The 26,337-nt window shown below is 41.5% G+C and overlaps 1 protein-coding gene across 3 annotated transcripts in view; it reads left to right on the top strand.

The window, feature by feature from the left end:
* Positions 1–26,337, top strand: part of prkceb (protein kinase C, epsilon b) — a 253,399-nt gene that overhangs the window by 43,367 nt on the left and 183,695 nt on the right. For all 3 annotated transcript variants that reach the window (XR_009655046.1, XM_060925608.1, XM_060925607.1), the window contains exon 2: positions 17,937–18,000. Coding sequence is in view for 2 of the 3 variants with exons in the window: in XM_060925608.1 (XP_060781591.1) it covers positions 17,937–18,000 (64 nt within the window). In the remaining variant the exon portion in view is untranslated. The remainder of the gene's footprint in view (positions 1–17,936; positions 18,001–26,337) is intronic.

The raw sequence follows: 26,337 nt of genomic DNA on the forward strand, positions 1-26,337 counted from the left end.
CCCATCCAGACGACGTCTCTTTCAGGGAAGACCTTGCATTTTCCAACATGACAATGCCAAACCACATATTGCATCAATTACAGCATCATGGCTGCGTAGAAGAAGGGTCCGGGTACTGAACTGGCCAGCCTGCAGTCCAGAACTTTCACCCATAGAAAACATTTGGCGCATCATAAAACGGAAGATACGACAAAAAAGACCCAAGACAGTTGAGCAACTAGAATCCTACATTAGACAAGAATGGGTTAACATTCCTATCCCTAAACTTGAGCAACTTGTCTCCTCAGTCCCCAGACGTTTACAGACTGTTGTAAAGAGAAAAAGGGATGTCTCACAGTGGTAAACATGGCCTTGTCCCAACTTTTTTGAGATGCGTTGTTGTCATGAAATTTAAAATCACCTAATTTTTCTCTTTAAATGATACATTTTCTCAGTTTAAACATTTGATATGTCATCTATGTTCTAGTCTGAATAAAATATGGAATTTTGAAACCTCCACATCATTGCATTCTGTTTTTATTTACAATTTGTACTTTGTCCCAACTTTTTTGGAATCGGGGTTGTAGTTTTTAAATTACCTAAATTAGACGAAACATAAAACTTGTCACCTTACTCGGTCACACCGAAGCGTGCACTTCCGCATTCATAAAAGACTATTCACATGCCCTGTGTCCGAAATCACTCCCTACTCACTATATAGGGCACGCCATTTTGTAGTGCTGTCCAAAATGATAGTGAGGATTATTGCACCTTATATATAGTGCACTCACAGGGAATAGGGAGTAGTGAACGAGTGAGTGATTTTGGACACAGGGATGGTAACGGCATGATAATCCCTTTCACTCTTTCGGTTTTGATTAGTTTCTCTTTCGTGGTGGGAATGCCCACTGTAAACAGGATAAACTCTGTCTGACATCCCATTAGGGATTAGGGAATATAGGGATATATTTGGGCTGTAGTTTGGGCTATTTGGAGGTAAAACTTGTTGCGAGATGGCATACGGATTTTATGCGCTTCAGGTGATTCATTTTATGATTCAAGACAGCGATTCGGTTCAATCTTGAGAACTGCGACACTGATGATGAATGGTGCCTTTTTTTTTTTTACTTTGACTCACTCGAGCTGATCTTTGGCTGGATTGAGTGTAAATATTTCTTCTATTACTTATGAGTAGATTGGTTGATAATGTGTTATCTTAGACTGGTGTTTGCAACACAGGGTCAGTGACCAGTCCACTGCAGCCCAGACAGTCGGACACATCAACGACTGTGCGTCACTACCGGTGCTGGAACGGCCCATGAAGGAGGCAACATGTTGCTGACCATGCCTGACTGGTGGAACAATGACTTAAAACTGGCATGTACTTGACAAGAGCTTATGACAAACATTACATGATGGAACCACTGGTATCATTCGTGATCTTTTGAAATAGCTAATAATTAAAATTCACTACAGGTACACGTTAACTTACTGTAGTAAAAGTTAAGCAAAGTACACAATGTTTCTAGAGAAAGAGGACGTTGGTGATGGTAACAGTTGGGAGGATGTATTTGTGTACGTATATACATATGCACTGTACGTACGTCTGTAGAAGAAGACACTTTTCTGTAGAAATTCTCGAAAGTGAAAATGCTTCATAGTACATCTACATTTGTACTTATACTCCTGCTTTTTGTAGCAGTTTCCACTGCCACATGAGCTGTAGCATAACTAAGTACCTATGCCCAGGATATATGGTGAAAAAGTGGTATTATATATTACACCTTTTCTGTGCAGTGGAAAAGTGCAGTTGCATATTCCTAACTAGAAGGGTACTCGGTAGAATGCATACCTCCACCAAGCCATGTAATATCAATATCAAAAGCAAATCACTTGAACCTGGGATAATACTAAAGCTGTACACCAAATTTCATCACAATCTGTTCACTACTTTTTGAGTTACATTGGGAACAAAAAAAAAAAAAATCTGGATTTGCATCAGAATCTAATCGATTGTTCCTTGGCCCATGGCTCAGCTTTCCTCAGAATTTCATCAAAATCCATTCAGTACTTTTTTAGTCACATTGGGAACAGCCAAAAAAAACAAACAAAAAAAACCCAACAAACAAACCTGGATCCACATACATACTTAGATTTGCATAAAAATCTAATCAATTGTTCCTTGGCCTGGGTGGTACGGTGATGTAGTGGTTAGTACTGTCAGCCTCACAGCAAGAAGGTTCTGGGTTCGAGCCCAGTGGCTGATGGGGGCCTTTCTTTTTTGCATGTTCTCCCCATGTCTGCGTGGGTTTCTTCCACAGTCCAAAGACATGCAGGTTAGGCTAATTGGTGGCTCTAAATTGACCATAGGTGTGAATGTGAGTGTGAATGGTTGTTTGTCTCTATGGCCAAGTTTACATTAGACCGTATCTGTCTCGTTTTCTTCGCGGATGCACTGTCCGTTTACATTAAAACGCCTGGAAACGCCGGGAAACGGGAATCCGCCAGGGTCCACGTATTCAATCCAGATCGTGTCTGGTCCGGTGCTGTGTAAACATTGAGAATACGCGGATACGCTGTGCTGAGCTCTAGCTGGCGTCGTTATTGGACAACGTCACTGTGACATCCACCTTCCTGATTCGCTGGCGTTGGTCATGTGACACGACTGCTGAAAAACGGCGCGGACTTCCGCCTTGTATCACCTTTCATTAAAGAGTATAAAAGTATGAAAATACTGCAAATACTGATGCAGATACTGCCCATTGTGTAGTTATGATTGTCTTTAGGCTTGCCATCCTTCCACTTGCAAGTGGTAAGTGACGCGCATGCCTGATATGCACTGGGATCACACACACAGCGGCTCAGTCCCGAATCACTGCTCGTGCACTTCACTCGCGCACTCTGTGAGCTGCGCAGGGCCGGAGTGCGCACCCTCCAGAGGGCACTCGCTGTTCAGGGCGGAGTGATTTGGAGCGCAGGATGCCTGCGGAGCCGAGCGTATCCGTGTATTGGTGTTGCTGTGTGCAGGCGAATTGTGTATTGGTGTTGCTGTGTGCATGTTAATTGTTTTAAAAACGTTAATCTGATGATCCGCTGATACGGTCTAATGTAAACCCCACCTATGTGTCAGCCCTGCGATGATCTGGCGACTTGTCCAGGGTGTACCCCGTCTCTCGCCCATAGTCAGCTGGGATAGGCTCCAGCTTGCCTGTGACCCTCCACAGGATGAGTGGTTATGGATAATGGAATGTTACTTGGCCCATGGCTCACCTTTCCTCAACATTTCATCAAAATCCGTTCACTACTTTTTGAGTTACATTGTGAACAGACAAAAAAAAAAAATCCTGGATCCACATACATTCTGTGCAAGTTACATGTAATCCGAAGTTGTGTGTATGTATGGAATGAGATGTAGTGTCAATGTTAACATAACAACAAGAAGTGTGAGTTCGGTCAGTGCATAAAGCTTTATAATCACTCATTAATAAGTTTTAAGTTATTTTGGTCTCAGCAAAATGTCATCAAAATGTGATTTTTTTTTTGAGTGGACAGAAAGATGAAGAATTTGTGACTGCAGTAAAGGTGCTCAGCATTTCATATCATATTATCATCTAATTTTAGCAATGTTAAATATGACAGTTTGGGAACAACTGCACTAGAAATAACAGGAGTTATCAAAGATTTTTTTTGTGTGTGCTTGTTTTAGCCAAATGTTTTTTTTTTTAATCCTCACTGAATATCTGGTGAATATTAAATGCTGAAGGTCAATTCACGTCCTGCATCTGCCTCAAATTGTTAGTTTCATGGCCATGTGACCTCACAATGATTTTAAATAGGTACAGTCTGTAAAATGAGCTCTGTTTTCTTACAAGATCTTTTTATTGTTGGAGCGCATTGTGACTGAAACTAACATGCACAGAACATATGTGCAGATTCCAAACAGTGGAAGAACTCCCCCTCTGACCAGTGGCCAGCCACGCCTCTTCCAATTATCTAGCTAGTATGGGACGACACTATCGATTCAGTAGCTGCTGAATGAACCAGTGACATTAGATTGCTGAAATTTGTCAAGAAACAAGACTCTCTGAGCAAGATATGGTGATATTTTGCTTTTAGGACAAGTGATGATGGAGAGGTGGAGTCTGCGTCTACAATTTTGTGCAAACGGTGCCTCAGGTCATGTGTGGTGAGACGAGGCAATAAATTTAACCTGATGAAACATCTGATGCACGTATATCCCAATTTGTACAATGAATACCAGGAAAACACATGATGATCACATAAGTAAAATGGAAATAAGATTGTCTAAATGATAGGTACCAAACTTTATCCATGGTGAGCCTATTCACAATATTTCCTGTCGTGAATCTAACATACTTGCCCATTTGTACCGTAAGTGTAGCCGACTTAAAGTTACATGGGGTAACTGGCAGCCAGTCACTGTGATGATGGCGCTAAGGCTGCCATTTGTCTTCTAGCCTACAGTGGATATAAAAAGTGTACACACCCCGTTAAAATGATAGGTTTTTCTGATGTAAAAAAAAAAAGAGACCACGATAAATAATTTCAAATCTTTTCCCACCTTTAATGTGACCTATAACCTGTACAATTCAACTGAAAAACAAACAAATCTGTTAGGGGGAAAAACAAAAAAATAAATGTACAATAAGCTGGTTGCATAAGTGTGCACATCCTTAAACTAATACTTTGTTGAAGCACCCTTTGATTTAATTACAGCATTCAGTCTTTTTGGGTTCACACCTGCCATCAATTAAAATGACTCTGATTAACCCCAAATAAAGTTCAGACATTTACTCCGTTGCATCCTCCAGCAAAAGCCAGGGTTCGCAGAGAGCTTACAAAGCATCAAAGGGATCTCATTGTTGAAAGGTATCAGTCAGGAGAAGGGGACAAAAAAATTTCCACGGCATTAGATATACTGTACCATGGAGCACGGGGAAGACAGTCATCAAGAAGTGGAGAAAACATGGGACAACAGTGACGTTACCGAGAACTGGACGTCCCTCCAAAATTGATGAAAAGACAAGACGAAAACTGGTCAGGGAGGCTGCCAAGAGGCCGACAGCAACACTGAAGGAGCTGCAGGAATTTCTGGTACTACATGTGACAGCAATCTCCCGTAATCTCCATATGTCTGGACTATGGGGTAGGGTCAAAGAAAAACATCCAGGCCCGGCTAAATTTTGCAAAAAAAATGCATCAACTCTCCCAAAAGCATGTGGGAAAATGTGTTATGGTCTGATGAAACCAAGGTTGAGCTTTTTGGCCACAATTCCATTGGCGCAAAAACACCACTGCGCATCACCAAAAGAACACCATTCCCACGGTGAAGCATGGTGGTGGCAGCATCATGTTTTGGGGTTGTTTTTCTTCAGCTGGAACAGGGGCTTTAGTCAAGGTGGAGGGAATTATGAACAGTTCTAAATACCAGTCAATTTTGGCCCAAAACCTTCAGGTGTCTGCTAGAAAGATGAAGATGAAGAGGAATTTCATCTTTTCATCTTTACATGACTCCAAAAAAGTTTTGGAATGGCCCAGCCAGAGCCCAGACCTAAATCCAATTGAAAATCTGTGGGGTGACCTGAAGAGGGCTGTGCACAAGAGATGCCCTCACAATTTGACAGATTTGGAGCGCTTTTGCAAGGAAGAGTGGGCAAATATTGCCAAGTCTAGATGTGGCAGGCTGATAGACTCCGACCCAAAAAGGCTGAATGCTGTAATTAAATCAAAAGATGCTTCAACAAAGTAATAGTTTAAGAGTATGCACAGTTATGCAACCAGCTTTTTGTACGTTTTTTTTTTAATGTTTTTTTCCCGCTAACAGATTTGTTTGTTTTTCAATTGAATTGTACAGGTTATAGGTCACATTAAAGGTGGGAAAAGTTTTGAAATTATTTTTCATAGTCTCATTTTTTACGTCAGAAAAACCTGTCATTTTAACGGGGTGTGTACACTTTTTATATCCACTGTATGTTCACATTAATATGTTTTAGTTTTAAAATGTATCACTTTTGCTACATTTATGCCCACAAGCCACAAAACTCTGGAGTTTTTGAAGCCCAAAACTGGAGACTTTTGGAAACAGTGCTGGCCTCGTGTTAGTTTGAAAACTCTGGGTAGTGTTTTCGTGTAAACAGGCAAAAATGGAGACGTTTGGAAGCAATGATGCAGACACCCACGTTCACTTCCTAATTGGGTCTCATCAGTCACGACGTATCCTTCCCTGATTCGTCATGCTCCTATCACGTGACCCTTTCCTGGAAGAAGAAACAGCATCAGCTGTTTACACTGGTATGCAAATGCCTAGTGTACGTGAATAGTCATGTGATATGCGTTTTCAGGCGTGTTCATATGGATGGAGATTATTTCTGATATGGAGCTTAAATGCTTGTCTGGACAGAGATTATTTTCATTGTAAAACTAAAATGTACACTGCAACACCGCTATAACAAACTCTTTGGGGGACGTCCAGATAGTTCTTTGTACCAAAAAGTTCGGAATACTGAAATGGACCTACTTGTCACTCCAAACACTCACATTATATGCGAAATTTTAGGCACATTCTCCTTATCACAAATTTCTCCTTCCGAGTCACTACTGCAGTTCATTGACTGAGTTAATAGATCACGAATGGAGGCAATGATTTCTTTGTCTCTTATGTGAGACACTAGGTACAGCGTGTATACTTCACCAAGTCTGTCTGTTTAGAGAGTCCTTATAAGCACACGCTGTGGTTGTGCTCTAATTTGGAACAGGTGCAGAGTAATTAGTCCTAATGACACTCGGAGTGCGCAGCGCCAACACGCATGGACAGTGATGTTTTTTTTTTTTTGAAGACTCTGACTCATTGTCATTAAAGTTGGGGGACATGAACTTAGTTTGTTACATGCAAAAGTTTGTAGTAAAAGAGTTTGTTATAGCAGGGTTGCAGTGTATTAGTGTGGACGTAGCCTTAGACTACTTAGCAGTCTAATCCTTAATGAATTCATGAATGAAGGAATAATGAGGTTATTGAAATGACCTGAGTCAGATGTTTGCAAAATTAGCCTACTAATAAATCCTTCTGGGCGGCACGGTGGTGTAGTGGTTAGCGCTGTTGCCTCACAGCAAGAAGGTCCTGGGTTCGAGCCCTGTGGCCAGCGAGGGCCTTTCTGTGTGGAGTTTGCATGTTCTCCCCGTGTCCGCGTGGGTTTCCTCCGGGTACTCCGGTTTCCCCCACAGTCCAAAGACATGCAGGTTAGGTTAACTGGTGACTCTAAATTGACCGTAGGTGTGAATGTGAGTGTGAATGGTTGTCTGTGTCTATGTGTCAGCCCTGTGATGACCTGGCGACTTGTCCAGGGTGTACCCCGCCTTTCGCCCGTAGTCAGCTGGGATGGGCTCCAGCTTGCCTGCGACCCTGTAGAAGGATAAAGCGGCTAGAGATAATGAGATGAGATAAATCCTTCTTTTTAACAAACCTTGTATCTGTGTATTGCCTTTCTGGTTTTTGCTTTGTTTTGTGTATTTGGACTCTGCTTTTCATCTTCCCCTCCGCCATTCTATTTGTTCCTCGCTTGACCATTGCCTGTTTCATGACTCTGCCTTTGTCTTACATTCTTGAGCTGTTTGCCTGCCTGTTTGTAAATAAACGCTCTTCTTGCATTTACATCCATCATTCGCCTGCTTACATGACACACTGAGCCATGCGCTGCTCTTCCCACCAGAGACAAACAATAAGTAATCAAGTCCGCAGTCAAGTTAACAATGCGTTTTAACGCCATAAAACAAAGGCTTAACGAGCCTCGCTTAGGTATCGATCACTAATGGTTATCAAGAACGGTGATCAAAGGATTGATATCAGTAAAAGGAAGAAATGACTGCTGATACCGCAAAATTTAACACCTACTTAAAGTGTATTGGTGGTGTTTTTAAACCCCTCCCAGCCATATGGTAACTCTAGGCTACATACTTTAATTCCTAACAGATCCTGAATTCACCAGCATACATTACACCATAGAATGGAGGTGGGCTGAAGTAAAAAATACAAGTTTTGGTTGGCAAAAATATTGAACTGCACAAACTTTACTGCAGTGTCCAGTTTCATGGCTCCAAAGGAAGTAAGTTACTCTAAGGGGCAACATCTAACTTCTGATGTAATCTAAAACCTGATTGGTTGAAATAAATTTATGGGAATACAAACTGTCCCAAGTCTCCCCCATCCCAAATCTTCCTGCTCTCCCCAGTATGCAATGGAAGTACAAGGGTAAGTCAAAAAGTTCTAAGACAGATGTTATAATTTCAAAAGAATTCAAAAAAGGAATACAAAGAAGGAATTCTCTGATGGAAACATTGCTTGCAGAAATGTTTAGACTTAAATGGAGGATATGTAGAGAAATAGCTTTGTTATTTTCATAAATAAAGATTTTTTTTCATTCGTCTTAGAACTTTTTGACTTACTCTCGTGTATATTAAATAAAAATAAGTGTCCAAATACTTATTTCCTTTGTTTGTGTACTGTTAGGACTTGTCAGGTTGCTGAAGCACTAAACCTCTTCCATGTTGCTGAAATGAAGGTCTTTCAGTCAGTCACATGCTCAGTGCAGTGAAATGGATAAGAGAAGGAGTGAAGATTGTGTTGAAATAGTGAGAATAGCACAGAGCATAGAGGTGGAGGGTTTCTTTAAATGTCTTTGATAAGGTTTGCGTTCTTGGAAACATGAACAGTCTTTTGGATTGCTGTCCTGAAACATTCCATTTGAATCTTTGTTCCTATTAAACATGTCTTATTTAAAAATATATACACCGATCAGCCATAAAATTAAAACCACTGACAGGTGAAGTGAATAACATTGATTATCTCATTACAGTGGCATCTGTTGAGGAGTGGGATATATTAGGCAGCAAGAGAACAGTCAGTTCTTGAAGTTGATGTGTTGGAAGCAGGAAGAATGGGCAAGTGTAAGGATCTGAGCAACTCTGACGAGGGCCAAATTGTGATTGCGAGATGACTGGGTCTGAGCATCTCCAAAATGGCACATCTTATGGGGTGTTCCTGGTACAGTATGCAGTGGTTAGTATCTACCAAAAGTGGTCCAAGGGAGGACAACCGGTGAAACGGCGACAGGGTCATGGGTGTCAAAGGCTCAGTGATTCGCATGGAACATGAAGGCTAGCCCGTATGGTTAAATCCCGCAAAAGAGCTACTGTAGCACAAACTGCTGAAAAAGTTAATGCTGGCTAAAACAGAAACGTTGCCCATTTTTCCTGCTTCCAACACATCAACTTCAAGATCTGACTGTTCTCTTGCTGCTTAATATATCCCACCCCTCAACAGGTGCCACTGTGACAACATAATCAATGTAATTCACTTCCCTGTCAGTGTTTTTAATTTTATGGCTGATCGGTGTATATTCAAGCTTTCTGGAAGGCCCACGGAGTCAAATCTCTTTCCACAAAAAGTAACTCTTAAATGTTTGAACGAGGCAGACAACAGACCATAAAGTAGTCTGCATGTCTAAAAACAGACTGCTGTGCATTTGTGCAATTCTAAAAGCGGTTTCCAGAGAGATGTCAGTCATAGAAAGGTCATAAGAGATATAATGCTTTGGAAAAATACATTGCGGAAATAACTGAACTGCATAGGATCATGCAATAGACAAACCAAAATACGGTAAGTGAATGGTCTACTACAGCAAACAACCCTTGTAAAAATATCAGCAGACGCAAAATATTTTCACAGAAGAAATGTGTCATCACGTTCAGAATATATATATATTTTTTTGCAGAAGCTTCTCGAATAACAGCGTTTAAATTTGTGTACGTCCGTGCGATGACGTACACAAGCAAAGTCACAATTGAATTGCTGAACTTAATTCAATTCAGCTGCTTTTGCTTTATCTTCCTCCACTCTCATGTTCTCATGTGCTTAAGAAGAAAAGGCTCATCTTTCTAATGGAGCCAGTGGTCATGATGAAGTGTGTGTTTGCTCGTGAGTTGGTGTCAGTGAGGGTACTGGTGTGTTTGTGTAAGAGGAAAGGCGAATGATAGCCGCATGCACTTGCAATCTTTTAAAGGTTCTTTACGTTGTATCTGAAGCGACTGAGTAAATACGAGGACAAAATATCCAGAAGGCAAAATGTGATGTATTGTTGTGTAGTAGATAGTTGGCAGGTAAAGACAGTGCTGTAAGGAGAGAGAGAGAGAGAGAGAGAAAATGCGAGACAGGGCTGCGGAGACAAAGTCAGGACACTCTCTCTGGGAACACTGAGCACACAATGTTTTATCTCTCCGATGACAGTGTGTACAGTCGCCTGTACAGTGTGTGTATGTGTGAGAGATGACACACACCAGACCCCTACTGCAGCTGAGACCCCCAGTAAAAAAAAAAACAAAAAAAACATACAGTTGCATATGTGTGTGTAAGAGAGAGAGCATATATATATATATATATATATATATATATATATATATATATATATATATATATATATATATATATATATATATATATATATCACACTCTAACATACCCTGTTTAAATAAATAATTTAAAACAATTGTCAGCTTATGATTCATGTCAATTGGATAATAATATAATGTTTCAGAGACATACACTGTTTTCCCCGATACTAATTATCTTTTTTTCAAAGGAGTTAATGGGCTGTTTTGCCACCTGTCCGTATCAGTGTTAGTGTATAAAAGGTATATAGAGGTGTGTATAGAGGTGACTTTCATAAAGCAGGACACGCAGATGCAGAACTGGAGCACTTTGAGCTCTTTTTGTTTCTGCTAAAGAATAATTTCCCCTGTGAGTCTGTTTGTCTCTCACCTATTCGTATGTACTGAATAAGTGATGAGACACGTTTAGTACAGACACTCAGCTGAACATACCGGGCTATGAATGAGAGGCTTGCAGTGACTCTGAACAATAAATAAAAATTGAAACTCTTTAAATTCATCTCATCTCATCTGATCATCTCTAGCCGCTTTATCCTGTCCTACAGGGTCGCAGGCAAGCTGGAGCCTATCCCAGCTGACTACAGGCGAAAGGCGGGGTACACCCTGGACAAGTCGCCAGGTCATCACAGGGCTGACACATAGACACAGACAACCATTCACACTCACATTCACACCTACGGTCAATTTAGAGTCACCAGTTAACCTAACCTGCATGTCTTTGGACTGTGGGGGAAACCGGAGCACCCGGAGGAAACCCACGCGGACACGGGGAGAACATGCAAACTCCACACAGAAAGGCCCTCGCCGGCCATGGGGCTCGAACCCGGACCTTCTTGCTGTGAGGCGACAGCGCTAACCACTACACCACCGTGCCGCCCACTCTTTAAATTGATAAATAAAAATAAAACTACAGTATATACATCTGACAAATATACAGGTGCAAAGGCGATGTATATTATCTTTAGAAAAGATTGCAGTAAATGGATAAAAAAACCCTCATCATTCTTGTCAATACTACATGAAGTTGATCTTCTTAGTGATATACTATTTATATATTTAACAGTGGGCGACACGGTGGTGTAGTGGTTAGCGCTGTCGCCTCACAGCAAGAAGGTCCTGGGTTCGAGCCCCGTGGCCGGCGAGGGCCTTTCTGTGTGGAGTTTGCATGTTCTCCCCGTGTCCGCGTGGGTTTCCTCCGGGTGCTCCGGTTTCCCCCACAGTCCAAAGACATGCAGGTTAGGTTAACTGGTGACTCTAAATTGACCGTAGGTGTGAATGTGAGTGTGAATTCCCCCCCCACCATCTGTTCCTCTGAGTTACGTGTTGATCCTGGGATTGAGATGCTGGCCTCTTCTGCCCCTCGGACCTGCTTGATCCATCCTGGTGCCCTGTGTCTGGTCGGAGTTTTATCGCACCGCTCCTGTGAAGGACGGCCCCATGAGGACAGTTGAGGGTTATACCTGTTAAAACTGTTAATATTATAGTCAGGCTGTCTGTTGTTGCCCAAATGAGGATGGGTTCCCTTTTGAGTCTGGTTCCTCTCGAGGTTTCTTCCTCATGTCGTCTGAGGGAGTTTTTCCTTGCCACCGTTGCCACAGGCTTGCTCATTGGGGATAGATTAGGGATAAAATTAGCTCATGTTTTAAGTCGTTCAAATTCTGTAAAGCTGCTTTGCGACAATGTTTATTGTTAAAAGCGCTATACAAATAAACTTGATTTGATTTGATTTGAATGGGGCGGCACGGTGGTGTAGTGGTTAGCGCTGTCGCCTCACAGCAAAAAGGTCCTGGGTTCGAGCCCCGGGGCCGGCGAGGGCCTTTCTGTGCGGAGTTTGCATGTTCTCCCCGTGTCCGCGTGGGTTTCCTCCGAGTGCTCCGGTTTCCCCCACAGTCCAAAGACATGCAGGTTAGGTTAACTGGTGACTCTAAATTGACCGTAGGTGTGAGTGTGAATGGTTGTCTGTGTCTATGTGTCAGCCCTGTGATGACCTGGCGACTTGTCCAGGGTGTACCCCGCCTTTCACCCGTAGTCAGCTGGGATAGGCTCCAGCTTGCCTTCGACCCTGTAGAACAGGATAAAGCGGCTAGAGATAATGAGATGAGATGAGATATTTAACAGTTATTCCACAAAATCGAGTCGTACATGAGCTGATAGCCGACGAGGCGCGTAGTTGGCAATAAGCCATGTATGACGAGATTGAGTGGAATAACTGCTTTATTCTATCCACATTCACTGGATTTTGAGAAACGGGCCTTTTTATTTTTATTTTTTGCAAATTCGATGAATAAAAACTTTATACAAAACGTCTAACAAAATCGTTTCCGCTTAGAATGTAAACAAACCGGCGAAAGGACAGTAGCAATTTGTAAAAATGCTATAATAATAATTCTTGAAAAATAAAAAAAACTACATTCTTACCATCCATCCATTATCTGTAGCCGCTTATCCTGTTCTACAGAGTCGCAGGCAAGCTGGAGCCTATCCCAGCTGACTACGGGCAAAAGGCGGGGTACACCCTGGACAAGTCGCCAAGTTATCGCAGGGCTGACACAGAGGCACAAACAACCATTCACACTCACATTCACACCTACAGTCAATTTAGAGCCACCAATTAGCCTAACCTGCATGTCTTTGGACTGTGGGGGAAACTGGAGCACCTGGTGGAAACCCACACGGACATGGGGAGAACATGCAAAATCCGCACAGAAAGGCCCTCACCAGCTGCTGGGCTCGAACCCAGGACTTTCTTGCTGTGAGGCGACAGTGCTAACCACTACACTATTCTTACCATCAGATACTTTTATTCCATATTTTGTTTTTGTATTTTTTGAGGTTTTGTTTTCGAGTAGAGTTTTTATTTCATCCTCAGTTGGTTCAGCAACACACTCCGCCATTTTGTTTTCCCCTACTCACGGTATATGAGCTGATAGCCTAGTAGTAGAGTAGCCAATCAGAGCGCGTAATTGCTCATGTCCAGTGAATGTGGATCGAATAATGAATATTGGTATTGGGGCTGGAAATATCCTGAACAGCTGATCAGGATTGGATTACATTTTCAGATTCAATCCTTTGAATGTATGTTATGTTAACCTGCATGACACAGATCATACATGAATTATACTTACAGATTAAAGCATACCATCATTGTGCCTGTAACATGGAGTGTTGTGTAACTATTTGGCGCACTATACATGATGTAGAGGTGTTTCCATCCATCCATCCATCCATCCATCCATCCATCCATCCATCCATTATCTGTACCACTTATCCATCAGGGCCATTGGGGAAGCTGGAACCAATCCCAGCTGACTTTTGCCCCTTTTCCACCAAAGCAGTTCCAGGGCTGGTTCGGGGCCAGTGCTTAGTTTGGAACCGGGTTTTCTGTTTCCACTGACAAAGAACTGGCTCTGGGGCCAGAAAAACCAGTTCCAGGCTAGCACCAACTCTCTGCTGGGCCAGAGGAAAGAACCGCTTACGTCAGTGGGAGGGGCGGAGTTGTTAAGACCAACAACAATAACAAGACCGCGAAAGATCGCCATTTTTAAGCGCCGAGAAGCAGCAGCTGTACAAACGCGAAGTCATCCATTATTATTATTGTTGTTGTTGTTGCTGCTGTTGCTGCTTCCGTGTTGTTTTTGCTTCGATATTCGCGCCAAGGTTTATGCAAACGTAGCGATGTAACTGACGTATACAGCGACATAATGACGTATACAGCGATGTAATGACGTAGCTCCGCGAGCTATGGAAAAGCAAACTGGTTCTCAGCTGGCTCGCAAGTTGAACGAGTTGTGAACCAGCACCAGCACTGGCCCCGAACCAGCCCTGGAACTGATTTGGTGGAAAAGGGGTATTTGAGTGAGAGGCTGGTACACCCTGGGCAGGTCACAAATCTATCACAGGGCTAATGCAGAGATGTACAGCCATTCACACTCACATTCACACTCACATTCACACCTCTTGGCAATTTCGAGGAGCCAGGTGAACTAATTCACATCTTTGGACTGTGAAAGGAACCCCACACAGGCACGAGGAGAATGTGTAAACTCCACACAGAAAGGCCCCCAGTTGTCAACCACCAGTTTCAAACCCAGAACCTTCTTGCTGTGAGGCAACAGTGCTAACCACTGCACCACATGCTAACCGTGTTTTGTTTTGTTTTTTTTCTTTCTGGCAACAGAAACTTGGTTTGTGTCAGTATCAGGTATTGGACAATAATCAAAGCTCTGATATTGCCATTGTATCAAATACTGAAAAAGTAGGATCAGTGTATTTATAAGTTTTAGCTTTTTTTCTGCATTGATTTTATTTCTGGAAATGTTGGAGGGAGCAATTTTGTCATCTAGATATTTTTATTTAGTCTTTGCAATTAGTGTTCAGTATATTTGGGTGAGAGGCTGGTACACCCTGGGCAGGTCACAAATCTATCACAGGGCTAATGCAGAGATGTACAGCCATTCACACTCACATTCACACTCACATTCACACCTCTGGGCAATTTCGAGGAGCCAGTTGAACTAATTCACATCTTTGGACTGTGAAAGTTTTTTTAAGGTACTATATGTAGGCCAGCGAAGCTGAGCTAGCATACAGTAACCTGATGAAATGTGTTTGGACACGCTAGTCACTTAGTTTACATTGACACTGGTTTTAAACAGTGAGATTTAAGTCCTCGTATATTGCTGTAGAGAGAAAACGCTTCCTCTGACTTTTCAAGAGTAAATGCTTACATTGAATAAAGCTTCTCTAAACAAAAAAGTGGGATGATTTGCATTCTTCATCAAAATGACTGGAAACACTTCACCACTACTGAATGGTGTAAAGGAAACCATATTCACGATGACAACTGAGAATTTTCACAACACAACTGTTTAGCGCAGGAATATCATAGTCCGTGTTCTTCACCTAAAGTGCATGTGTGTGTGATTCCTAGTGCTCTACTTCAAGCTGTTCTCAACTAGATGTTCAAGCATACAGTAAAGCAAGGCTGTACTTGAAGAGTGTAATACACTCCTGATATCCCTTAGTTCAACCTCCCTTCAGGGCCAGAGTCAGATGTTGCATGAGAACAGAGCAGACAGATGTAACAGGGGGTAAATCCAGTCCAGCTGAGTTATATTCTTGTGAAAAACACGGATTTATGGTAAAAACTTGGCTTTGCAAGCACTATGAATGTTATGTAAAGAATGGAATGATTTGTAGCTGTTTGGAAAAATGGATTTGCATTTAAAAGGTTTGGAGCAGTTTACTTTTCATTAGAGGTGGTGTTTTTTTTTTTTTTCTTATGGGGTCATTCCATGTCAATTCACACAAATGCCCAAAACCTCCCCAGTGACACCTCTTCAATTTGCCTTATTTTTATTTTCTTAGTGCCTTATGATGTCAAATGAAAGAATCCAAAATTTTAGCTTCCTAGCGCGAACGTTTTTTGAGTTATGTCCCTTCAAAGTTTGGGTGCCACGCCCACTTTTGGGGTCCGGGAATTGCGCACTTAATTTGCAAGCATTTTTGGAGGCCCATATTTTTTGTTCTAAGGGGGATATAGACCTGTAAATTGCTATATCTATGTATTCTGGCCCTGTCTATCAGATTATGCACCTATAAATAGCACAGGTTTACTAACTTTAGAGATATTAACCCCTTAAAAGTGGATTTTTTAATGACACAATAATTTTTTTGACATTTTGGGGGTCCATATCTTGGAAAGTTTTTGTGTTGATAGGGTTTCAACTGATTTATCATCATATTTGGGAACTCTACTGTGTACTTAGAGAGTTTCAGGGCACTCAGAGGTTTGGTGGGGGTACAGAAGGGCCCCAAATATGGCTTCGGGGCAAAATTACCATTTGGTACGCCCTACTTCAGGCCATTAGTTGGCCATGTGGGCACATGATGACTGGAATGAACCTTTAACCCTATCAACTGACACCTTTTATCAAACTTTTAAGCCAATAAAAACTTTGATTATCCAACTCCTTCAATATAAACTAAACTAATAGTATATGGTACTATTTTTGCATATTTTCTGAAAAATCCTAAGTCCGGAAAGTAGGTCAACTGTTGTTTTGACTGCCTATTCATGTTTAAGGTAGTAAAAGCACACCCATATAGTGATTTTAATCTATGGGAAGATTATTTATACCCAATACCCCATTAGTTATATTGACAATTACAAGGGATAAACCCTTTCCCGGCTGTTTCACGATGCTGTTTTTTTTTTTTACATTTGACACCTTTCCCTGTATCCAACCAATCTCTGACCACTATACACTTAATAGTTAAATGCATCTTTCAAACAGGAAAGGGAAAGATGCAAACAAGGGGATGATCCCAAGAAAAACATCCTGGTTGCTTTACTACATTTGTTCTGACATCCGATCTGGAAGTTAAACCTAGACTCATCAGGTTTTTTTTTTCAAGAAAAGGGGAAGGGGCCCCTAGCCACTCATGTGGGGGAAATTAGCATATCAATTAGTAAAAAGTGGAAAGTGTGTAGTGGTCAGAGTTTGGTTGGATACAGGGAAAGGTGTCAAACGTAAAAAAAAAACAGCATCGTGAAGCAGCCGGGAAAGGGTTTATCCCTTGTAATTGTCAATATAACTAATGGGGTATTGGGTATAAATAATCTTCCCGTAGATTAAAATCACTATATGGGTGTGCTTTTACTACCTTAAACATGAATAGGCAGTCAAAACAACAGTTGACCTACCTTCCGGACTTAGGATTTTTCAGAAAATATGCAAAAATAGCACCATATACAAATGCTTAGTTTATATTGAAGGAGTTGGATAATCAAAGTTTTTATTGGCTTAAAAGTTTGATAAAAGGTGTCTGTTGATAGGGTTAAAGGCTCATTCCAGTCATCATGTGCCCACATGGCCAACTAATGGCCTGAAGTAGGGCGTACCAAATGGTAATTTTGTCCCGAAGCCATATTTGGGGCCCTCCTGTACCCCCACCAAACCTCTGAGTGCCCTGAAACTCTCTAAGTACACAGTAGAGTTCCCAAATATAATGATAAATTAGTTGAAACCCTATCAACACAAAAACTTTCCAAGATATGGACCCCTGAAATGTCAAAAGAAAATTTGTCATTAAAAAAATCCATTTTTAAGGGGTTAATATCTCTAAAGTTAGTCAACTTGTGCTATTTTTAGGTGCAGAATCTGATAGACAGGGCCAGAATACATAGATATAGCAATTTACAGGTCTATATTCCCCTTAGAACAAAAGATATGGGCCTCCAAAAATGCTTGCAAATTAAGTGTACAATTCCCGGACCCCAAAAGTGGGCGTGGCACCCAAACTTTGAAGGGCCAAAATTCAAAAACCATTCCAGCTAGGAAGCTAAAATTTTGGATTCTTTCTTTTGACATCATAAGGCGCTAATAAAATAAATATCAGGCAAATTGAAGAGGTGTCACTGGGGAGGGTGTGTGAATTGACATGGAATGACCCTATGAAAATATTCATGCTTTTTTTTTTTATTCGTGTTACAGATTGACTTGGAGCCTGAGGGAAAGGTGTATGTCATCATCGACTTAACTGGATCTTCCAGTGAAGGTAAGACAATCCCTTCATCAATAATGACCACATGACGTTGCGTCACTCATTATTTCCAATCTGAGTGACTCAGAATTGAAGGGAATATCTCTGCTTTTATTTTTGGAAATGTCTGCTTATATTACGAAAATGCCGTTTGATGCATAGACATATAAACATAGACGCCGCATTGAGCTGGTGGCCCCGTTGCTGGGATACGTCAGAGTGTCCGCCATATTTGATGTGGCAAATCTTCCCCGTAAACCAATGCAAGTAAATGGACTGAACTTCATAAAGCCCCTTTCTACAATAATATTTAACTCGATGCCTTTTATTCACCCATTAAGACACACACGTATATATTTGGGAAACAAACAGGCATCAAAACAACACATATAACTTTTAATGTGATGGTTATAAATAGTGTGCGAAATACCCTGTACACTGCAAACTAGCGACAGATACGCGATAGATAGCTCAGGTAAGCTAATCAGTCAGCATACCGTAGCAAGCTACCAAAACCTGAGGCCACAATAACCAACCTACAAGACTGAATATGATAAATGATGGAAATAGTGGAAAAACTGGAAATAGTGAATGAAAATAAAAATTTACTGTTTTATTTATTGAGTCACCACACAGACCTACTCTCGTTGAATAAAGTGAGCTGAATGACCGCCAAACTGAGTTCGGCCAGGTTCTAACGTCATACCAAAACAAAATACATCATTGATTCCTTCACATTCAGAAAGGTTAAAAACATTCATCATACGTTCAAAAACGTTCATCATAGTGTGGCACTGTATTATCTAATTCTCACTGCTTATAACTATACACCTACCCGGCGGAGATGAGCTGGGAAACTGAAGACTGAAGGAACAGCTCCCTCTCTGATCCTGACTGTCTGACCTGTTCTGTCAAAATCCTTCATATTAGCCACAAAGTCCGAAAAATCTGTTCGTAAAATTACGTTATAATGACCAAATACAATGAAAAGTATTTTTCCAGTCTCACCTGTGAAAGGTAATCCCAGGTGATCTCGTTTGGACGGTAAACCTGTTGGTACAGTTAAACGCAGCACATGAATGAGGCATCTTTATTCTCGGCTACTGTCTAGACGCTATACCAGAGACGGTTGAAGAATCTCCACTTTGCCACATCCAATATGGCGGCGAGGATGACATATGATTCTACGCAGAATGCGGCGTCTATGTTTATATGTCTATGGTTTGATGTGTGTTAGCCTTTGATGAACGATAAGGAAAGAGTCAAGCCTAAGATGTGTTTTCACACGGTTTCTGTAGTTAAAAAATAAATAAATACATAAATAAATAAAATGTTGCATGATTACTCAAGCCAGACAGGGTGTGGCCTAATTCCATCAAAATAATCCACGCCACACCTTCTTAAGGCAACTCGGAGAGGCCTTACCCTATCAGCTTGTAGTGCTCCCGGATGGTGATCAGAGACAGGTCAGTTACAGCCCTTCCCTCCCACTGAAGAAAACACTTCCCATGTTTGTCTGTCAGACGCTTGTGTTATCAGTATAAAAGCCGATATTCTCCCTCCTTCAGTTACAGTAGCTTCCATTAGGACACACACTGGCCATGCAAAAAAAAAAAAAAAGGCCAAATCAGTTTTGGTCTCTTAAATGTTCCTGTTGTATATCCTGTGAACCACAGTGGATATACACCCTCACCCTCCACTTTATTAGGAACACCTATCCACCTGCTGTTCTATGCAGTTCTCTAATCAGCCGATCCCTTGACAGCAGCACAATGCATAAAATCATGCCGATACAAATCAAGAGCTTCAGTTAATGTTCACTTCAAGCATCAGAACGGGAAAAACTGTGATCTCAAAGTGTGACTTTCACCTTGGTGTGGGTGTTGGTTTGAGCCAGATGGACTGGTTTGAGTATTTCAGAAACTGCTGATCTCCTGGGGTTTTCACACACAGCAGTCTCTAGAGTTTACACAGAATGGTGCAAAACACAAAAAACATCGAGTGAGCGACAGTTCTGTGGGTGGAAATGTCTTGTTGATAAGAGAGGTCAGAGGAAAATGGTTTGAACTGCCAGGAAGGACATAGTATCTCATATAATCACAGTTTACAACCGCGTTGAACAGAAAAGCATCTCAGCGTGCAACAGCAGAAGATCACATTGGGTTCCACTCCTGCCAGCCGAGAACAGGAATCCTAGAATCAAGAACAAGTTCCTGTTAAAGTGGCCAGTGAGTGTAGATGTACATTATAACCCATGTTATGTGTATTTTCTATTGCAAGTCTGCTTTTGACTTGTAAGCAATTCTATTTACAGTCTGACCAACAGCACTGTGACTGTTTTAGCACTTTTGTGCACTCGCATGGAGCCAAACTAACTCCAGTGATGTTTATTGTTGGCTGCTGTATGCCTGGAGTGTGTAAGATTCTTTGGATGAAGGCATCTGCTAAATGAAAAAAAAAAATTAAAGTGTATAGGACAAAGGCAAAGTCCACCCTGAAACATATTTGAGATGTTCTTAATGATTGTTCATTGGTTCCGTGTTTTTTTTTTTGTTATTCCTGTGAGAAGTTCCTGGCTGTCTGCTCTCCCGATGTCACAGGGGGATTTTGCTAGTGCAGTTAAAAGGGATGCTAATATGAAACATAAAGGATAATGGTCAGATGTTGCTGTTAGCTCCTACAACAAAAGAGCTAGAGTTTCTTTTCACACAGTATTTTGTAGCAACATTCAATGTCATCTTAATAAGAAATCCAAAGTAGTAGTCGTGGTGACAGCAAATGCTGGAGTCAGAGTTCCAGAATGCAGTGCAGCTATACAACACAGTTGTACTGAATTAGTTATCTCCGCCAACATTGTTGGAGGAGGATATATTTTTGCCTCTGTTTGTTTGTCTTTTCCCAGTGTAATGCCGCTTTTCCACTACCAACGCGGCTGAGTTGGGCTGAGCCGTGCGGTGCTGAGTTGGGCTGAGTCGAGCTGAGTGGGGCTGTTGGAGTTGCATTTCGACTACAACCGTGCTGAACCGTGCTGGCTGGAAGTGGGTGGACACATTGGGTGGAGTTAGCGAAAGTGGGTGGACGTCACGTGATGTCGTTAGGCGGCGCAAACAGTGACATCAGTGACCTTTTAAGCAGTAGTCTCATGACCCGGATAGTAAACAATAAACATGGAGGACATGGAGTCGTTAGTGTTGCTGGTCTTGGTGCTGTGGCTTGTTGTCACCGACAACGCCAACAGATACTGGCAAGAGCGTATAGATGAGGCGAGGCGCATAAGGCTTCAGAAATTCTCGTAATTCGTAATTATTCTTCTTCCGGGTTTACAGATCCCAGCGTGCTCGCAGGGCGTGTGTGGGCATGTGAGGACACTCCTCCTCACCAATCAGTGCACAGGGGAGTGTCTCCTCACGCCCCTAGCCCCACTCGGCTCGGTTTGGCTCGCTTCAGCCCCGCTCCAAAACCGTGCGAGTTTTGGGTGCTGAGTAGGGCTGAAGCGAGCTGAGTCGTGCTGCTCTGAGGTAGTCGAAACGCGAGCCGTGTCGGGCTGAAGTGAGCTGAAGTGAGCTGAAAAAGGGTAGTGGAAAAGGGCCATAAGTCAAGAAACAGGGAAGGGATTTTGATGAAATTTTGAGGAAAAGTGGGCCATGGAACAATTGATTAGCTTTTGATTTAAATCCGGATATGTATGTGGATCCAGGATTTTTTTGTCTGTTCCCAAAGTAACTCAAAAAGTAGTGAACGAATTTTGATGAAGTTCTGAGGACATGTGAGGATGGGCCAAAGAACAATTCATCCAAATATGTGGCTTGGCGGAGGTATGTACTCTACTGAGTGCTCTTCTGGTTATTTACAGGCTTGTAGTACTCAAGTCCAGGACTTGGACTTGAGTCTGACTTGTGCCCTAATTTTAAGGACTCGTGACTTGACTTGAAGGACTTGAGCACTGATGACTCGGACTTGGATTCGGACTCGTAAATTGGAGATGAAGTCTCTGATTTTTTTTCTTTATTTTCTGTAACATGTCATAATAATTTGGCAGAAGATATTTATATTTGCATTAATTTTTGTACTAATTTTGTGCGAGTGTAACACCTGCGCGCCTTGGCGCATGCATCAGATAGACTCTCGGGCGCGCTCCGGACAGCGCACGTGCCAAGCAGACTCTCGCGCACGTGCCGTAAACGACTCACACCTGCACAGGATTAAGGCGCAATCAGCCTGCCTATATAAAAACTGTGAAAGCACACTTACTTTGCGAAGTATTGAGTTGCGTTGTTGACACATTACCGAGCCTTAATTCCTTGTTTGGGTTCCTGATTTCCTGTTTCTCATCTTTGATTCTGCCGAGTCTGCGATAGCCTGTTTGTGCCTCGCTCGACCTGTTACCTGTTTCACCGTTTTACAATTTTTCCTGCTGTTCTGGATTGTTTACCTGTTTTCACTTGTATTAATAAACACATCTTCTGCACTTACATCCGTCTCCCAACCATCTCTGACAGAATGCTTCGCACTCCCTGACAAAGAGAACGCACATTCACCTGTTCATACGTCATGTTCAGGAACAAACTAATGTTAATGGCACTAAAACAGACACCGTCAAATGGTGCGGTTGGAATCTTGTTCTCGGACTCGACTCGGATCAATAGTGGACTCGACTTGGACTCAACTCGAAATTTTCTTTAATGACTCGGACTTGAACACTGGGGACTCGAGACTGGACTCGGACTCGAGGTTTAGTGACTCGACTACAACACTGGTTGTTTATGAGATAACAAGCATGATGATAGTGGTACAGGTATAAGCGTGAAAGCTGATGCTTTGGAATCCAATCTTTTTGAGTCAGTTATCATATATATGGGTAGATGCCATAATCGTGGTTTAAAAGTGAAGCCAGAACTTTGTAAATCGACAGTGCTGACAACTTTGACAGTTCTGTAGCAAAGCCATGTCTTGTTCTGCTGTAAACTGTTGTAACAGACCCTCAGCAGGGAATCCTTTGCAGTTTTTCTTTTTATGATTTTCATTTTGATTTCTAAGCTAGCTTCTTGTACTGATATTACAACTAGCAAACCAGCGTGAGTAAACATAGTGATGGCACAAACCAGGGCAGCTAACATTACAGTAGCTACGTGTCATAACAATGTATTGACCGTATGACCTTAGCGAACACTCGAAGTAGTTTCTTAAGGTTAGCCAGTCACTCGTTTTTAAATGCACTGTACAGATACAGTAGAATGTGTGGGGGAAAAAGACAGCACTGCTCTATTCAGATGGGTAACTTACTGCAGGTGTCAGAACTAGGTGAAAATGATGGAGAGCAGTGACTTATTCCTCAAAAAATATGTTGTGTTGAGTGTAAATGTTGACTGCTTTTTATCAGTAGCTTTTTATTCGGTACATTACATTCATGACTTATATTTAAATTGCTTGGATTAAAATGATGGATAATATCATTCAGCTCGCAAATGGTAGCTCAGCCAGTCATGGTCGCAAAGCTCTAAAATCTTTTCTTGTGACAATTGTACAGGTCCATAGACATAGGTGTATCTCCATAGGGATCATTATCATGTTTCATGTCAGACATTTATAATAACATTATGAGCCTGTCAGTAGTGAAAACAAACGGTTTACTTTGACACGGATGTTTGCCCCATAGGATTACATTGTATAGCCGTTTTATGGTTGCTGGTTATAGCATTCTCACTCAATACTGGATGGATTTCAATCATTTTTATCCCTATTAAATATACTCACTGGCCACTTTATTAGGAACTCCCGTACACCTGCAGTTATCTAATCAGCCAATCCCGTGACAGCAGCACAATGCATAAAATCATGCAGATACAAATCAAGAGCTTCAGTTAATGTTCACTTCGAACATCAGAATGGGGAAAATTGTGATCTCGAAGAAGTGTGACTTTCACTGTGGCATGGGTGTTGGTGCCAGATGGACAGGTTGGAGTATTTCAGAAACCGCTGATCTTCTGGTGTTTTCATGCACAACAGTCTCTAGAGTTTACACAGAATGGTGCAGAAAACAAAAAACACTGAGTTGAGTGAGTGTAAGTCCTGTGGGTGGAAACAAACGCCAAATGTTGATAAGAGAGGTCAGAGAAAAATGGCCAGATTGGTTTGAGCTGCCAGGAAGGATATCGTACCTCATATAACCAGTCTTTACAACTGTGGTAAGCAGAAAAGCATCTCAGCATGCAACAGCAGAAGATCGCACTGGGTTCTACTCCTGCCAGCCAAGAACAGGAATCTTAAAATCAAGAACAAGTTTCTATTAAAGTGGCCGGTGAGTGTATTTGGACCCAAAGAGATGGGGAAAATAGGAATCGGGTTAAAAAATCCGGAAGTTTTCCTTTAATAAAGCAAACAAACAAACAAACAAACAAAAGACAGCTTGTCATGTTAGCAAGAAGACACAAGGCCTTCTGTCCTACAGACTTGTCTTCTGGCTGAACACTTTCAGACTATTACTAAGCACTACCACTAGAAACTCCATAAATATTAAACAAACATCTCCTTCTACTGCCAGCTGGAATTTCCCAGTTTCTAGATTTACACAAATATATACCGAGTCTAAATATTTAATCCAGATCAACCATATTGATTATTTACTTTCACAAGAAATGGATGATTTTTTTTTGTCCTGCTTGACTCCTATAAAACAGTATAACACCAGTAAAGGATATGGAGTAGTTGTATGTGTGATTAAAATTCAGCATCACATTTACACGATCAGGTTGATGATTATGCTTGTAATGATTTTGTAAAAGCTATCTTGTATACTGAAATTGAGTCTTAGTTTTACACATATTTGTTTTTCTCATAACCACTTGTAAGTGCAGCAGAATAAGAAGGTCCATGTAACTTGTGCAGTATTTGAGTATTATGACACTTTTTAATCAGTATTGAAACACTTAGTAGTTCCCCTGACAGAGGGAAAATTCACAGAGTTATCAAAGATGAGTGTCGGGGAAAGATTTTACCCCTAACAGAATTATTGCCCATTTTTCATTTCTTTATCAGGGAGATTTATCTTGATAGGTCTGTAAGCAACAATGATCTCTGCATCTACACAATGTTATTTTCAACAGCTTGGCTCTTGACATGGTGAACATCGCTTTATCTACATGCACTTCAAGGGCCAGAATATACAGTTAGGTCCATATATATTTGGACACTGACACAAATTTTTTTTTTTTTTTACCTGTTCACTGAAACATATTCAAGTTATAGTTATATAATGGACATGGACATAAAGTCCAGACTTTCAGCTTTCATTTGAGGGTATCCACATTAAAATTGGATGAAGGGTTTAGGAGTTTCAGCTCCTCAACATGTGCCACCCTGTTTTTAAAGGGACCAAAAGTAATTGGACAATTGACTCAAAGGCTATTTCATGGGCAGGTGTGGGCAATTCCTTCGTTATGTCATTTTCAATTAAGCAGATAAAAGGCCTGGAGTTAATTTGAGATGTGGTGCTTGCATTTGGAAGATTTTGCTGTGAAGAAAACATGCGGTCAAAGGAGCTCTCCATGCAGGTAAAACAAGCCATCCTTAAGCTGTGAAAACAGAAAAAAACCATCCGAGAAATTGCTACAATATTAGGAGTGGCAAAATCTACAGTTTGTTACATCCTGAGAAAGAAAGAAAGCACTGGTGAACTCATCAATGCAAAAAGACCTGGACACCAACAGAAGTCAACAGTGGTGGATGATCGCAGAATAATTTCCATGGTGAAGAGAAACCCCTTCACAACAGCCAACCAAGTGAACAACACTCTCCAGGAGGTAGGCGTATCAATATCCAAATCTACCATAAAGAGAAGACTGCATGAAAGTAAATACAGAGGGTTCACTGCATGGTGCAAGCCACTCATAAGCCTCAAGAATAAAAAGGCTAGATTGGACTTTGCTAAAAAAACATCTAAACAAGCCAGCACAGTTCTGGAAGAACATTCTTTGGACACATGAAACCAAGATCAATCTCTACCAGAATGATGGAAAGAAAAAAGTATGGCGAAGGCGTGGTACAGCTCATGATCCAAAGCATACCACATCATCTGTAAAACACGGCGGAGGCAGTGTGATGGCTTGGGCATGCATGGCTGCCAGTGGCACTGGGTCACTAGTGTTTATTGATGATGTGACACAGGACAGAAGCAGCCGGATGAATTCTGAGGTATTCAGAGGCATACTGTGTGCTCAAATCCAGCCAAATGCAGCCAAACTGATTGGTCGGCATTTCATAATACAGATGGACAATGACCCAGAAAATAAAGCCAAAGCAACCCAGGAGTTTATAAAAGCAAAGAAGTGGAATATTCTTGAATGGCCAAGTCAG

Source organism: Neoarius graeffei, chromosome 7 (genome assembly GCF_027579695.1).
Source record: "Neoarius graeffei isolate fNeoGra1 chromosome 7, fNeoGra1.pri, whole genome shotgun sequence".
In the NCBI taxonomy this organism is placed as follows: Eukaryota; Metazoa; Chordata; class Actinopteri; order Siluriformes; family Ariidae; genus Neoarius; species Neoarius graeffei.